The 15910-nt window shown below is 41.9% G+C and overlaps 1 protein-coding gene across 11 annotated transcripts in view; it reads left to right on the plus strand.

Annotated features, from left to right (window-relative positions):
- Nucleotides 1-15910, plus strand: part of LOC124551124 (longitudinals lacking protein, isoforms N/O/W/X/Y-like) — a 284378-nt gene that overhangs the window by 73344 nt on the left and 195124 nt on the right. The window contains exon 3 of one of the 11 annotated variants that reach the window (XM_047126079.1): nucleotides 3744-6122. The exons of the other annotated variants lie outside the window; for them this stretch is intronic. Within the exon in view, the coding sequence (XP_046982035.1) occupies nucleotides 4011-5411 (1401 nt within the window). The 5' untranslated portion in view covers nucleotides 3744-4010 and the 3' untranslated portion in view covers nucleotides 5412-6122. Of the gene's footprint in view, nucleotides 1-3743; nucleotides 6123-15910 lie in introns of those variants that run through there. 11 annotated transcript variants of the gene reach the window in all.

The following is a 15910-nucleotide window of genomic DNA, read 5'->3' on the forward strand; positions in this document are numbered from 1 at the left end:
AATGCTGGGTAAGTGCAATCAGTCTACAAAAGAGATAGCTCACAAATCACTTATGTGACCGGTTCTAGAATATTGCTCAAGTGTGCTGGGCCTGTCCCAGATTGGGACTAACAGGGGATATTGAACGTTTGCAGAGAATGACAGCACGGAATGGTCACATGTTTATTTAATCTGTGGGAGAGTGTCGCAGAGATAATTAAGGAACTGAACTGGCAGACTCCTGAAGACAGACATAAACTATCTCCTGAGAAAGTATATTAACAAAGTTTCGAGAACTGGCCTTTTAAACTGATTACTCTAGAAGTATACCACAATCCCTTGTGTATTGCTCACATAGGGATCATGAGGATAAGATTAGACTCTGCATATACAGAGACATTCAGTAATTCTTCCTGCAATCCATACATGAATGGAATAGGAAGAAACCAAAACAACTGGTACAGTGGTATGTACTCTCTGCCATGCACCTCACAGTGGTTTGCAGAGTGTAGATGTAGATGTTGATTCACAACTAAAGTTGCAGAAACACATGTATACCACTCTGTTGATGTCTTGTGGCAGCTAACTGTAGCTGCAAAGCAGTGTGACCTACTGTTTACCGATTAACTATAGAAATTCATTGTAACGGGTGTTCCACACCCCTAAATATTCCTCAATATGTAAGCATGAATTTGTGTGTTCTCGTGATGAATTCCTACTTTCTCGAGTTATTACCATCATCCAGAGAGTTCGAGTCTCGGTCAGGCACACAGTTTTAATCTGCCAGGAAGTTTCATATCAGCGCACACTCCACTGCAGAGTGAAAATCTAATTCTGGAAACATCCCCCAGGCTGTGGCTATGCCATGTCTCCGCAGTATCCTTTCTTTCAGGAGTGCTAGTTCTGCAAGGTTCGCAGAAGAGCTTCTGTAAAGTTGGGAAGGTAGGAGATGAGGTACTGGCAGAAGTAAAGCTGTGAGTACCGGGCGTGAGTCGTGCTTCGGTAGCTCAGTTGGAAGAGCACTTGCCCGCGAAAGGCAAAGGTCCCGAGTTCGAGTCTCGGTCGGGCACACAGTTTTAATCTGCCAGGAAGTTTCATATCAGCGCACACTCCACTGCAGAGTGAAAATCTAATTCTGGAAACATCCCCCAGGCTGTGGCTATGCCATGTCTCCGCAGTATCCTTTCTTTCAGGAGTGCTAGTTCTGCAAGGTTCGCAGAAGAGCTTCTGTAAAGTTGGGAAGGTAGGAGATGAGGTACTGGCAGAAGTAAAGCTGTGAGTACCGGGCGTGAGTCGTGCTTCGGTAGCTCAGTTGGAAGAGCACTTGCCCGCGAAAGGCAAAGGTCCCGAGTTCGAGTCTCGGTCGGGCACACAGTTTTAATCTGCCAGGAAGTTTTATTACCATCATATTTGTAAGTACAAAATTACTAACAAAACCACCAGAAATGGAGAACTGCTGCTTACATTATGGACAGACTTGTCAGCTTGGCAGTGTGGAGTAATGCAGTGAGTACTTGGATGCATTCCACACGAACGGTTACTACAAGTTACAGCAGCTTCGGACTTTAATTTCACTGGACACCTGTTTTAAAATACTAGATGTGGTCGTCATATATTTCATTAACAGAATGTGAAATATAAAATGGGATTTATTCAAAGAACTCAAAAACTTCATAAAAGGCACAAAAATAGAAAAAAGTTGCTGAATTATGAGTTAGAAAACAGCTTTGAAGACTTCATCCAAAAGCTTCTCCACATTGGAATACCTGTTTCATTAACAATATAAATGCTTGGTAAATTCATAGCTTTCTCTTTAATTAAAAAATCATTATAAATGTTTGGTGTGTTTTCCTGTGATTTCCATAAGAAAAAATGCCCATTATTGATATGTGTCATAATGTAATTGATTTAGGTATATTAATATGCGTGTTAAAGTTTAATATCTTAATATTGTCATTATCTGTGTGAGTTCCAATAGGTGGCTTTTTTCGTTCTGCGTATTGCACTGTTCCACAAAATAACGTATAAGCTGGAGAATATGTCACTTAATATAAGACAGGTAAATGTACAAAATGTATTGTAATACTGTAAATTGTCTGGGCTGGCATAACCAGTGGAATTTTGCTACCCAACCTCAATGCCACTGCCATTGACAACAAAACCATCACTGTTACGGCAAATTTAATCCATGATTTGTAGGAACACATCTGATGATGGCAATGTTCTATCAGCACATTTTGCCAAACTAGACATTGATGTTAAAACAGGAACTAAACAAACACATAAATTCTACAACAATCACATGTCTGTGTGGGGTCAGTTTTCAACAACATTTATATGAAATACGGGGGTTGGAACTTAAATAGTGGCAACTATTTATTCACAACCGATACAAAAGAGTTAAATGTTTGCATCTGTTACTGTCCTTCAAAGTAGTCACCAGCGTTGTGTGGAACGCGTTGCCAGCGATGAGGAATACATAGTATACCGTTCGCAGAGCCTATTCTGTTGATGGTGTGAATGGAGTGGTCTACTGTCTGTGAAATTTCTGGAAGAGTTCTGAACCGAATGCCACAAAGTGGTTACTTCATCTTCGGAGCCAAATCAGTCACAAGGACATAAGTCCAGTGAGTATGGTTGATGGTGCAGTACTTCCCAGTCCCATCGACTGAACAGAGCAGCCACAGCTTGCGCTGTGTGTGCCCACGCATTGTCGTTCAAAATGATGGAAAACTTGTCGCAGGTGATTCTCCAAAAAGGATCAGTAATTCTGTGCATTGTTGGTCTGCCTTGGAATGCGTTAGGATAACACCATTATAGTTGTACACGAGTATCACCATAGCTTTCACCATACTGGGGCTCTGACGCACTTTACACTTTCACGGCGACCCATAATGACTCCATTTGTTGGATTGGCATTTCAGTTTGGGCTCGTACAATGTGGCCCATGTCTCATCCAGTGTTACAATATGGTGTAAGAAAGCCTCTCCTTTGTGCTCATAGCGCGTCTGAGCAGTGTTGTAACGCATCCATTTCTGCATTCCCGTCAAGTCATGCAGAACCCATCGTGATGCAATTTTTCGCATGTCCATGCGTTCCTTCAGGATGCGAAGCACAGTCGTATGCGCTAAGCAGTTTTCGTGGGCAAGCTCACGAATCGTATAGCGTCGATCACTGTCTACTAACGCGGCAACAGCATGCAATACCTCTTCAGAGATGCTAAGACGACCTGCCCGATGCATGCCTGCCACAGTTTGCCGACCTTTGTTGAAGGCTTTTAGCCATCGTGCCACTGTTCTGTATGGAAATGCCAATTCCCCGCATGCCTCTTGAAGACCTTGATGACACTATTATGCTGTATGACCTCTGGCACATTCAATCTTGATCCAACTCCATTGTTACTGTTTAGTAAACATAGTGACGCCGTTACGTTAGACTGCTCACTCACAAGTGACTGTTTTTCTCACTATTGTGTGCGGGCCAGTGACACGGGACGGGCAAGTCCATTTGCTTGGAGGTAAGGTAGGTTTGTCAACAACATGTGCTATTAGCGACAATAGTAGATTCCATTGCATAGAGTCTCCACAGCAGTGTTGCCACTATTTAAGTTCCAACTTATGTAATTGTGCATTCTTCTTAATTTCTCACCATTTCTGTTCAGTTACCTTTATGAATATAGTAGCCTCACTCATGCATTGTACCTAATTGTATAACTTATTCTTCCTGGAGATAATTGAATTAACATAAGATTGTTTACACACTAGGTCAGGAGCTCAAAATTTCTGGAACAGCATCTCTATCTGCAATTTGGAGGAGAATTTATCCTGTGGATTATCTGTTATTTCCAAACAAGTGAAGATCTCACTCTGCAGAACATGGAGGAACATTACTTTACTGCATGAAGATGATCGACTCGGAGATAAATATTTCCCAGTTGTTCCAGGGAAAGTGAACTCTCCTAGTCAACAGTATTACTGAAGTAGCTCGGCCAGTTTTATACAAGAGTGTCAAGTCTTGTGAAAACAGACAGGATGAATGAGAGCAACAATGTTTATTTGAGGTGGAGTAAGCATCAAGCTACTTTGGTGTCTGTTTTTGATGGTCTGTTGGGCAGTGAGAAGTTAACGGACTGCACAATTAGTGCTGAGGGGCATCATTTAAGAGCACATAAGATAATTCTTTCAGCATGTAGTCCATATTTTGAGGAGCTGTTCTCTGAAAACTATGAGAAGCACCCAATTATTATTCTGCACGATGTAAAATACGATGTGTTTAAGGCTTTGCTGGACTTTATGTACCGTGGTGAACTAAATGTACCGCAAGAGCAGCTTAGTGCCGTTCTTAAGCTATCAGAGTCCCTTCAGGTAAGGGGACTGTCTGGCAGCGGATGTGTGGATGACGCCAACACGCAGAAAGGCAGTGGAAGAAATGTTCGATCAGTATCTCTAGAAACTCTCCCAACCCAGCCTGCTTCTGTGTCATGCTTTACCTCAGGCCAGAATGAGCCAGAAGAAAACATGCAGTCAATTAGAGACAGGCATCCATGTGTGTTGTCTCAGGGAGGAGGTCCTGTGGAAGTAGACCCAATTTCTCGAAAGTCCAGAAAAAATATCAATCACTCCGATTCTGATAAGGGAACAGGTCAGAATGCATTTGAAGTTATTACTCCTGATCTTGATAGTGTGCATCAAAGGCAAGTACTGGCCACAACACCTAACTCAACTGGTGGACCAGGTGACAGCTCAACTCAGATGCTAAAGACCTTGCTGTCTGGTAGCCACACCACTGTATGTTCATTGTCACACACTCCAGTCCTTCATCAGTCTGCATGTAGTGAGTTGCAGAGTGACAGTGGGGAAATGACCATTGTGGAAAATGAACGATTTTTAGTACCTGAAGTGGTATTACCTGACAAAAAGGCAGCAAGCCTGAGTGTACACAAGGAAGATGTATCACTAGAAACCGAACCTGAGGTCCTTGAGAATCACACGGAAATTGTAGAAGACCTAACTCTGGATGACGACGACGGTTATCCTAGTGCCGATGATTATCGTGATGTTTGTAACAGTGCTGAAATTGACATTAGGGAAGTCAGGAGTATGAGTGAAAGCCTTACATACAAAGAGAATTTTTGCACTCAAGGGGTTAACAATATGCATGCAGCATTTGGCAGTGATTATATGAGAAACATGTCTTTGACAACACCACAGACAGTATTACGTAAACGGTATAGTTGTCATTCTTGTGGGAAGTCTTACCGGCATCCACAAGGGCTGTGGAGACACATGAAGCATCAGTGTGGTAAAGACCCACAGTTTCAGTGTCCCCGCTGCAATTATCGGTGTGCTAGAAAGGATAATTTAAAAGTGCATATGGCTACTCGCCGTTGTATGATGCAGGAGAAGTGTGAACTTTTTGAAGGGAATGTGTGATGATATGGACCTAACAAAAAAAGGATTGAGTGTAGTCAAGTGAGTTCTTTATCATTAGTGAGGATTTATTTGTGACCCTTTAGTGGCAATGTATATGTGTAAGTTGATGTGTGGCTCCAAATTCATTCTTGTGTAAATTGTGTTAGCTGTGAGAGTATTTTTAATTTGTGACGAAGCTTGGTAATCTCATTGCATTTGAAGTAATTTCTCTTGAAAGAGAGATTATTTCGTATTAAATGAAGTAATTATGTCAGTAATGGTGTGTTGTGGTCAGTTATACACTTCATTGTAAAGAGAATATTTTTCTTGTGGTGAAGACCTTAGGTATATTAGTGCAAATCAAGTAATGTTGAAAACCTTCCATAAACGTGACAGCTGTAATATCGCCTTGAATTACTAGTTGATTATTATGACAGTACCAAGAATTAATCAACCATAAAATATCTGTGTAGTACCAGAGTGATAAAAGGTGAACAGACTCATAAAACTTTCTGTAGGAACAGTAGTTTTGTGACAGATTTTTTTCTTAAGTTTTTTATCATATGTGTGAGCAGAATGTAATTCAGAATTCCCAAAAAGTATGTGTTGTTTTCCACTGTCATTTGGCTATCTGATTGATCCTGTGTTGGTCTAGTTGCATCCCTCATAGTTTCCATAATTCAGGGTGACTATAAAAGAATGTCCCATTTATAAAATATAAGAGTACCAACTGTAAGCATTGTAGTTAGTTGGTTCAAGGTCACAATGCAGTAACTCAAACAGTTATATATAAGTGCATGCATTAGTACAGCTTTGTTAAGCTTCCATTTGCAGTGCCGCATATTCAAAATGGCGACTTTTGGGTGTAAAGCATTCTACAACTTGCTTAAAGTTAATCTGTAATTTTAATTCAAAGCTCATTTCGTTCGAAGTTTGTGATTCCCCATGTTGCAAAAACATCTGCTGAGGGTATAGTCAATTCGGAATGGCTGGTTTTGTGTGTGTAAAGGGAAAAGTGTGGGACGACCAAAAGTGTCTGAAGAGGATGTTGACGGTGTCAGAACATCTTCTCTTCAGTCCTAAGAAATCTGTTTGGGAAGCAAGTCTTGGACTTCCTGTGGCAAAGACTACAGTGTGGAAGGTTTTAAGAATATGTTTACACATGTATCCATACCAGTTACAGTTGTTACATGCTTTATGGCCAGATGACTATGGTATGCATTATAACTTGCAAGTGAAGTGTTGCAGCAGGATTAGAACTTCTCTTCTAAGTAGGAAGGTAACTAACCATAATGTTCATATCTGATGTTATAAATTGTCAAAGAGGTTTCCCAAAACTAAATATTTTCTGCACTGTGTCTCGTCATGAAGAGTATGTTTTTTTCACTGCAGCTACCGTAACTTGGGTGGCACATCTGGATATGTTAAAAGAAAGTCTCTCTCCCTGTTTAGAAGGTGAACCTGAGAACTTCATTTGGCAACAAGATGGAGCCCCTCCCCATTGGAATATCTCTGTATGAGATTGGTTGAATGTTGATATACCTGACCGTTGGATTGGTCGTAGTTGTCCCACTGGCCTCGATGTTCACCTGACCTCATACCATGTGATTTTTTTTTTTTTTTTTTTTTTTTTTTTCTTTGGGGCTATATAAGGAGCAGCCAAATAAAAAGTAGACAAATGGAAAAAGTAAGTAAACTGTTAATAAGTTTATCCCACTGTGAGACAAGACAATCAGTGCCTACAGAATTCTTGATTGTTCCCATCATGTTCCAAAATTTTTGAGGAGGTGATTCTAGTATAGTATCTCACCTTGGCAACAACAGTGTCCTCAGAAAATCATGGTTTGGGTTTCAGATGAGTTGCTCTATTGAGAATGCCATTTACATGTTTGCTAACCAAATTTTACAAGCATTAAATAATAAAATAGTGCCAGTTGGTATTTTCCTCAACCTGTCTAAAGCATTTGACTGTATGAATCACAGTTTTCTCCTAGATAAATTGAAATTTTATAGGATTGATGGCATAGCGAACCAATGCATGATATCGTATGTTGCCAGAACAATACAGAAAGTTATATTATTATTCTGACTGGGGAGAAATCGCATAGGGTGTTCCCCCAAGGCTCAGTCTTGGGTGGGTCCTATGGTGTTTGTCATATATGTAAACGGTCTTCCATCTAATATACAACAGGTGGAATTAATTCTTTTTGCAGATGACACTAGTATTGTTATCAGTCCAAGCATATCTTAGGAAACATACAAATGGTAAACAGTGTTTTCAAAAGCATGAGTGATTGGTTTTCTGTGAATGGTCTTGCCCTCAATTTTATAGACACACAACATATTCAGTTCTGCACAACTGGGGATACCACATCAGTGGTGAGTGTAAAACATTTGAGGAAATAATAAATAGGAATTTCAAAATGCTTAGTTGTCCATATTGATGGGAATTTAAACTGGAAAAAGACCATTTTAGAACCCATGAAGTAAATAAGTTGAGCCATATTTGCACTTCGAATCAGCAAATTTTTGGGAGAGACAAATTAATAAGTTGGTGTATTTTGTCTATTTTCATTCAACAATGTCATATGGGAAAACATTCTGGGGTAACAAATCTGTAAGAAAGTAAGCCTTCAAAGCTCAAAACTGGGCTGTAAGAATAGTATGTGGGGCCTACTAACAATCATCTGTTTGAGGAGTTGGGCATTCTGACTATTGCTTCACAGTGTATTTATTCTCTCATGAAGTTTGTTGTAAATAATCCACTACAGTTCAAAGGAACAATAATGTGCGAGGGCTGCCCAGAAAGTAATGCACCAATTTTTTTTTTTTTTTTTTTTTTTTTTTTTTTTTTTTTTTTTTTTTTTTTTTTTTTTCAATTAAAAACTATGCTACGCAAGCAAAATGATATGTATGTATTATTTGAAGTTTCATGAGTGAGTGCGCCAAATTTCTGTCACTTCCGACAGATAGCATACTTGCAGGACAGTTTCAAAATTGCGTTTGTAAGTGATGTGCATTACAAGCAACGTGCCGTCATTGAATCTCTCATTATAGAGAAAAAAAAAAACTTTGGGGAATATTCACAGATGCTTGTACAAAGTCTATGGAGTATCTGCTGTCAACAGAAGTACAGTTAGTCACTGGGCATGAAGGGTGAGGTCATCAGAAGGCAGTTTGTGGAGCTCCACAATTTACAGCAATCGGTGAGACTGTCCATGGCTGTCACACCTGACATGTCGCAGCGAGCTGATGTCATTTGTGAGGATAGACGCATTATGACTCGGCAGTTGGCGCTGCATCTGTCAACCAGCAAAGGAAGTGTGGATGCAATTATCCACACTCTTGGATATTCAGAAGTGTGTGCAGGATGGGTCGCACTGTGTCTTTAACGGTGGATCACAAAACCCACAGACAAGACATTTGTCTTGATTTGTTGCAACGTTTTGAATATATTTCTTACTCCGGATTGTGACAGGTGATGGAATGGTGCCATTCCTACTCCCCACAGAAGAAAAAATTCGAAGCAACTGCTTCCACTGGTAAGGTCTTGATCACCGTGTTCTGGGACTGTTAAGGTGTGATTTTCATTGATATGATGCCCAAGAGGCAGTACCATTAATTCAGAAGCGTATTTCAACATGTTAACAAAGCGCAAGATGCGCTTCCGGTGACTTTGGTGTCACAGCAACCCACGAGATATTCTGCTGCAACATGATAAAGCTTGGCCCCACACAAGTCTGACGACTACTGAACACTTCGCAAAACGGGATTGGACAGTGTTACCCCATCCACCTTACAGCCCTGACCCAGCCCCCTCGGACTTCCAATTGTTTGGGCCATTAAAGGATTCCATTTGTGGAAGACATTTTGAGGACGATGAGATTGTGATTCACACAGTGAAGCACTGGCTCCGCCAGCAGGAAAAGAATTGATACCGACAGGGCATACATGCCCTTGTTTTGTACTGGAGGAAGGCCACAAAATGCGATGGCGATTACGTGGAAAAGTAGGGTGTGTAGATAAAACACCATTATTTCATGTGTGTAAGTCTTATGATGTTCAATAAAGAATTGTTAAAGGAAAAAAAATGTGGTGCATCACTTTCTGGGTGACCCTCGTTCATAATTACAATAGAAGAAGGAAGAGTGACATTCATTACTCCACATTAAGGTTGTCGGCACAGAAAGGGTGCCCAATGCTACAACTAAATTTTCTGGTCACTTAACCACTGATATACACTCCTGGAAATGGAAAAAAGAACACATTGACACCGGTGTGTCGGACCCACCATACTTGCTCCGGACACTGCGAGAGGGCAGTACAAGCAATGATCACACGCACGGCACAGCGGTCACACCAGGAACCGCGGTGTTGGCCGTCGAATGGCGCTAGCTGCGCAGCATTTGTGCACCGCCGCCGTCAGTGTCAGCCAGTTTGCCGTGGCATACGGAGCTCCATCGCAGTCTTTAACACTGGTAGCATGCCGCGACAGCGTGGACGTGAACCGTATGTGCAGTTGACGGACTTTGAGCGAGGGCGTATAGTGGGCATGCGGGAGGCCGGGTGGACGTACCGCCGAATTGCTCAACACGTGGGGCGTGAGGTCTCCACAGCACATCGATGTTGTCGCCAGTGGTCGGCGGAAGGTGCACGTGCCCGTCGACCAGGGACCGGACCGCAGCGACGCACGGATGCACGCCAAGACCGTAGGATCCTACGCAGTGCCGTAGGGGACCGCACCGCCACTTCCCAGCAAATTAGGGACACTGTTGCTCCTGGGGTATCGGTGAGGACCATTCGCAACCGTCTCCATGAAGCTGGGCTACGGTCCCGCACACCGTTAGGCCGTCTTCCGCTCACGCCCCAACATCGTGAAGCCCGCCTCCAGTGGTATCGCGACAGGCGTGAATGGAGGGACGAATGGAGACGTGTCGTCTTCAGCGATGAGAGTCGCTTCTGCCTTGGTGCCAATGATGGTCGTATGCGTGTTTGGCGCCGTGCAGGTGAGCGCCACAATCAGGACTGCATACGACCGAGGCACACAGGGCCAACACCCGGCATCATGGTGTGGGGAGCGATCTCCTACACTGGCCGTACACCACTGGTGATCGTCGAGGGGACACTGAATAGTGCACGGTACGTCCAAACCGTCATCGAACCCATAGTTCTATCATTCCTAGACCGGCAAGGGAACTTGCTGTTCCAACAGGACAATGCACGTCCGCATGTATCCCGTGCCACCCAACGTGCTCTAGAAGGTGTAAGTCAACTACCCTGGCCAGCAAGATCTCCGGATCTGTCCCCCATTGAGCATGTTTGGGACTGGATGAAGCGTCGTCTCACGCGGTCTGCACGTCCAGCACGAACGCTGGTCCAACTGAGGCGCCAGGTGGAAATGGCATGGCAAGCCGTTCCACAGGACTACATCCAGCATCTCTACGATCGTCTCCATGGGAGAATAGCAGCCTGCATTGCTGCGAAAGGTGGATGTACACTGTACTAGTGCCGACATTGTGCATGCTCTGTTGCCTGTGTCTATGTGCCTGTGGTTCTGTCAGTGTGATCATGTGATGTATCTGACCCCAGGAATGTGTCAATAAAGTTTCCCCTTCCTGGGACAATGAATTCACGGTGTTCTTATTTCAATTTCCAGGAGTGTAGATTGTCATACCAGACAGCAAAACCTCGTGAATGTGGTAAGCTCAGGAATGTGGAATTCTTTTGTTTGCCACATTCACGAGATTGCTGTCAATGGCAGTAGGTCATGTGGTATCTGGTAATTCACTATTGATAGTTTCTCTCTTGAGGCTGATTTTACCATATAGTGATCTGAGTCATAATTTGATCCTGTGTGGCTTTGTGCCTCTATAGGCACAGTGGAGTGGTGGGCATTTGCTAAAATAAGGTTAATCTGGTTGGCTATTCCACTGACTGTCGACTTCCATGTACCAGGATGAATCCTTATATGTGGGAAGTATGTACACTCAATTATAATATTATTCCCTGCTGCAAATTGGCATAGTATATTTCCATTCTTGTTGGTTTCTTTGTGCAATGAACATTTTCCAGAGAATCTCTGTTCATGTTACACAAATGATAGAGCAGAGCAATTGGTCATCCTTTTTTGCAGGTTTTATTTTGCAAACCCAGATTTTGGGCACAACGTGGCACCACACAAAACTGGCGCTAATAGCATAGGCACATAGGGAACACACGTGACACAGACCCCTGAGTCCACGGCATCCCAACATCAGTATGGGATAAGATCACCATGCACACGTACACAGGCCGCACAACGGGTTGGCATACTCTGGATCGGGTGGTCGAGCAGCTGCGGGGGTATAGCCTCCCATTCTTGCACCAGTGCCTGTCGGCGCTTCTGAAGTGCCGTAGGGGTTTGGAGATGTTCAGCGATACATCGTCCAAGAGTATCCCAGACGTGCACGATGGGGTTTAGGTCTGGAGAACAAGCAGGACACTCCATTTGCCTGATATCTTCTGTTTCAAGGTACTCCTCCATGATGGCAGCTCGGTGGGGCCGTGCATTGTCATCCATCAGGAGGAATGTGGGGGACCCACTGCACCCCTGAAAAGGCGGACATACTGGTGCAAAAAGATGTCCCGATACACCTGACCTGTTACAGTTCCTCTGTCAAAGACATGCAGGGGTGTACGTGCACCAATTATAATCCCACCCCACACCATCAAACCACGACCACCATGCAGTTCCCTTTCAAGGACATTAAGGGGTTGGTGTCTGGTTCCTGGTTCATGCCAAATGAAAACTATGCAAGAATCACTTTTCAGACTGTACCTGGACTCGTCTGTGAACATAATCTGGGACCACTGTTCCAATGACCATGTACTGTGATCTTGACACCAGGCTTTACGGGCTCTCCTGTGACCAGGGGTCAGTGGATTGCGCCTTGCAGATCTCTGGGCGAATAAACCATGTCTGTTCAGTCGTCTGGAGACAACTGTTCCAGTGGCTGCGGTAAGGTCCTGAGCAAGACTACTTGCAGTACTACGTGGCCGTCTGCGGGCACTGATGGGTGAGATATCGGTCTTCTTATGGTGTTGTACACTGTGGACGTCCGTACTGTAGCGCCTGGACACGTTTCCTGTCTGCTGGAATTGTTGCCATAATCTTGAGATCACACTTAGTGGCACACGGAGGGCCCGTGCTATGACCTGCTGTGTTTGCCCAGCCTCCAGTTGCCCTAGTATTCTACCCCTCATAACGTCATCAGTATGTGTTCTTTGAGCCATTTTCAACACACAGTCACCATTAGCACATCTGAAAATGTCTGCGCACTTACTTGCTGCTCTGTACTCTGGCATGCACTGTCACACCTCTGCGTATGTGGACTGCTGCCAGTGCCACCGTGCGACGACTGCAGGTCAGATGCACAGCATGGTTATACTCCGAGGTGATTTAACCCACAAACCGCCCACCAGAGCGTTGTTTCACCATGTACAAGACTTATCCTTAATTTATGAGCATGAGTGTACGTGATCAGTTGATACTATAAAAACTCGTGGCATAACCTTAGTGGCTTATACATTAGATTACATACCACTATTTTCTAGTCTCAATGCATGTCAGTTCCCTGTTGTTCGGGCGTCAGTCACAGTTCTTTGAATACTACTGTATAATGAAGGTAGGCTATGTGGGGAACACACAGTTGGTTGTATGGCGCCCTGTATATGAACTACGTAATATATAACACTTAAGGAAAGCAGTTATGGTCTCCAGTAAAAAAACTTCAAATTTACCTAGAAATTACATAAGATAAAATATAAGTAAAATTATTTACATTGCTGTCCGACTTATTTCCTCATTTGCCAGTAAACACAGAAAATATAAAAAAATTACAGGTTAACTCTTTGTGAGTCAGTTGGTTTGTTATTCTTTAAAACACATATGTAGCATCAGATAGGTAAAACTTTTTTTAAATGTATTTAGAAGACACTAGGAGGCACATGCTGCATGCTGCAACTATTAGAATTGATTTGATTTAAATATTTTAATCTTTCGTACTATTTTTCTCTTTATTTAAACATCATGACGGGTATGTTGTTTCTCTCATTCACGGAATAGTTCATAAATGGCGGCAAATATCAGCAAGATGGATAGTTGGTGTGACTTGGCATTCTATTACAGATGTAGAGAGTACTAGTCTCTGTGTCACTTCAGATATTTAATTATAAATAAATAAAACCAATGTTCTGAATTGCTGTTATTAATGATGTACATGCATCTAAACTAACATACCATGGAGAAAGTTCTGTATGTTGCATGTTATAATCATCGTACTCCTACAGTATTATGTTAATGGTTGCTACATATTGGCAAGAAGGTAGGAACCACTTTGTTTCCCTTGAGTCAAACCTTACACCTTTTCCCAGCAATAAGTTTTCAAACTGTTCCCAGAACAGTGCATTTTCCATAATGACCTGATCATTAATCAGGTTTGAGTTGGCATTTATGTTTATACTCAGTCCTCGCAATTTTTATGTTAAAATTTTCTACAACTAACATTAAATCATAATTAAGTATTTTCAGTATCTCCGTAGAACTGTTCTTACATTATATCCTCCTTTTCCTCTGTTGGTGTATGTGGATTTGCTATTGATATGTTCCTAAATTTCTCTCCTATTCTAAGTCTGCACATTCTTTCATTAATGGATTCAAATTCTAATAAGGTTTCCCTAGCTTCCTTGCTTATTTCAAACGTTGTTCCAAATTGGCCTGTGCTTTCCTCTTGCCCACTATGTATTAATGAGTACTCTTGTTCGTCAGTCTGCCCATTTCCTCTCCATCTTATTTCTGGTAGCCCTACATCATTATAATTAAATTTTAAGAGTTCATTGCCTAATTATTTCCTTTTTCCAGGCTGAAGTGTTGTCCTCAGATTCCAGTTGTTATTTTCAAGTCCTTTATTCTTTTTCTTTGTAAGGGTTGTGATATTTCTTTCCATCCAGTATCCAAGGCTTCTGTTGAGTTTTTGCGATTGCCATTTTTTACCGTATGGGGTTATTGAACCAATGACCAGTACCTAGTCTGAAGTACCAGGATTTGTATCAGGTTTACCCTTTTAGGGAAGCTGGTTTCACCACGCCTGTAGAGCCCTCCTATGTTGTGGGACACAATTTGTCTGGTTCCTCTGTCAAAACCACCCCAGTTTTGGCGACCTGGCCAGTAGCTGTGCTACTGTCAGCACAGCCACTGACCAAGGGGAGAGATGGTAGATGAACAATTTAATTCTTTCCTGAAAATATCATTGCATCACTCCTTTCCAGATAGGGCTCGTGCACTGTCGAGTGATTTCTGCCAGTTGGGTAAAGTAGATATTTGCACACTTTGCCACCTTTTGCCCAACTGTGATTGCTTAAAAATTTATTTTGAGGGAATAGATTATGTTGCAAAATGGCAGCTGACAGCCACACAAGTTACGGCACTAACAAGCTTCTGAAATAGCTGATTTGGTTTTCTTCAGAGTGTCTGCAGTTTGGGTCCACCATTAGTTAAAATCATCTACAGGTTATTTGTACACTGATTTTGAGAATGAAAGTGAAAGAAAATGAAAGCTTAAAGTTCAGAAATTGGAAGCTGTTGAATTCTGCCCTTTGCTATACTTTAACAGTATTGTAAACCATGATACATATAAAATATATTGATTCAAGGAACTCAAATTCTTCATAAAAACAGCACAAAAGTGGAAATAAATTGCTGAATTATGAATTACAAAGCAGCTTTGAATACTTCATCCAATAGTTTCCCTATAGTGGAATACCTGTTTCATTAACAATATAAATGCTTGATAAATTCACGAGCCCCCTTTTTTTGTTTTTTGTTTTAATGAAAAAAATCATTATGAATCTCTTGTGTATTTTCCTGTGGTTTCTGTAAGAAAAATCCCCTTTATTTACATGTATCATAATGTAAATGATTAAAGTATAGTAATGTGTGTCTTAAAGTGTTATTTCTATGCTAATTCCAGTAAGTGGTATTTTTTGTTTCGTGTATTGCTCTGTTCCAAAAAAAGAATGTGTAAGTTGAAGTTTGTTTCACTTAGTATAAGATAGATGAATGTACAAAATGTATTGGAGTGCAGTAAATTGTCTGGGCAGAATCAGTGAAAATTTGTTACCCAGCTTTGCCACACCCATCGACAGCAAAGCCATAACTGGTTACACCAAATGTAATCAAACAAAGTAATCTCTATGTAGTAGGAAGGCACCTGTTGGTGGCAATGTTCTGCCAACACATTGTGCCAAACTAAATACTGATATTAAAATGGAACTAGAACGTATGTGCTAAAAAATTCCACAGCAGTCATCCTGTATTTGTATGTGGGTCAGTTCTCAATAACATTTGCGTGAAATGAATATAAATTCTTCTTAATTTCTCATCATTTCTGGTCAATCGTCTTAATGGACATTGCACCCTACACTCATAAATTGTAAATATTTGTATAACTTGTTCTTCTTGAAGATATTTGGATTAACATAAG

Source organism: Schistocerca americana, chromosome 9, assembly GCF_021461395.2.
Source record: "Schistocerca americana isolate TAMUIC-IGC-003095 chromosome 9, iqSchAmer2.1, whole genome shotgun sequence".
NCBI classification, from domain to species: Eukaryota; Metazoa; Arthropoda; class Insecta; order Orthoptera; family Acrididae; genus Schistocerca; species Schistocerca americana.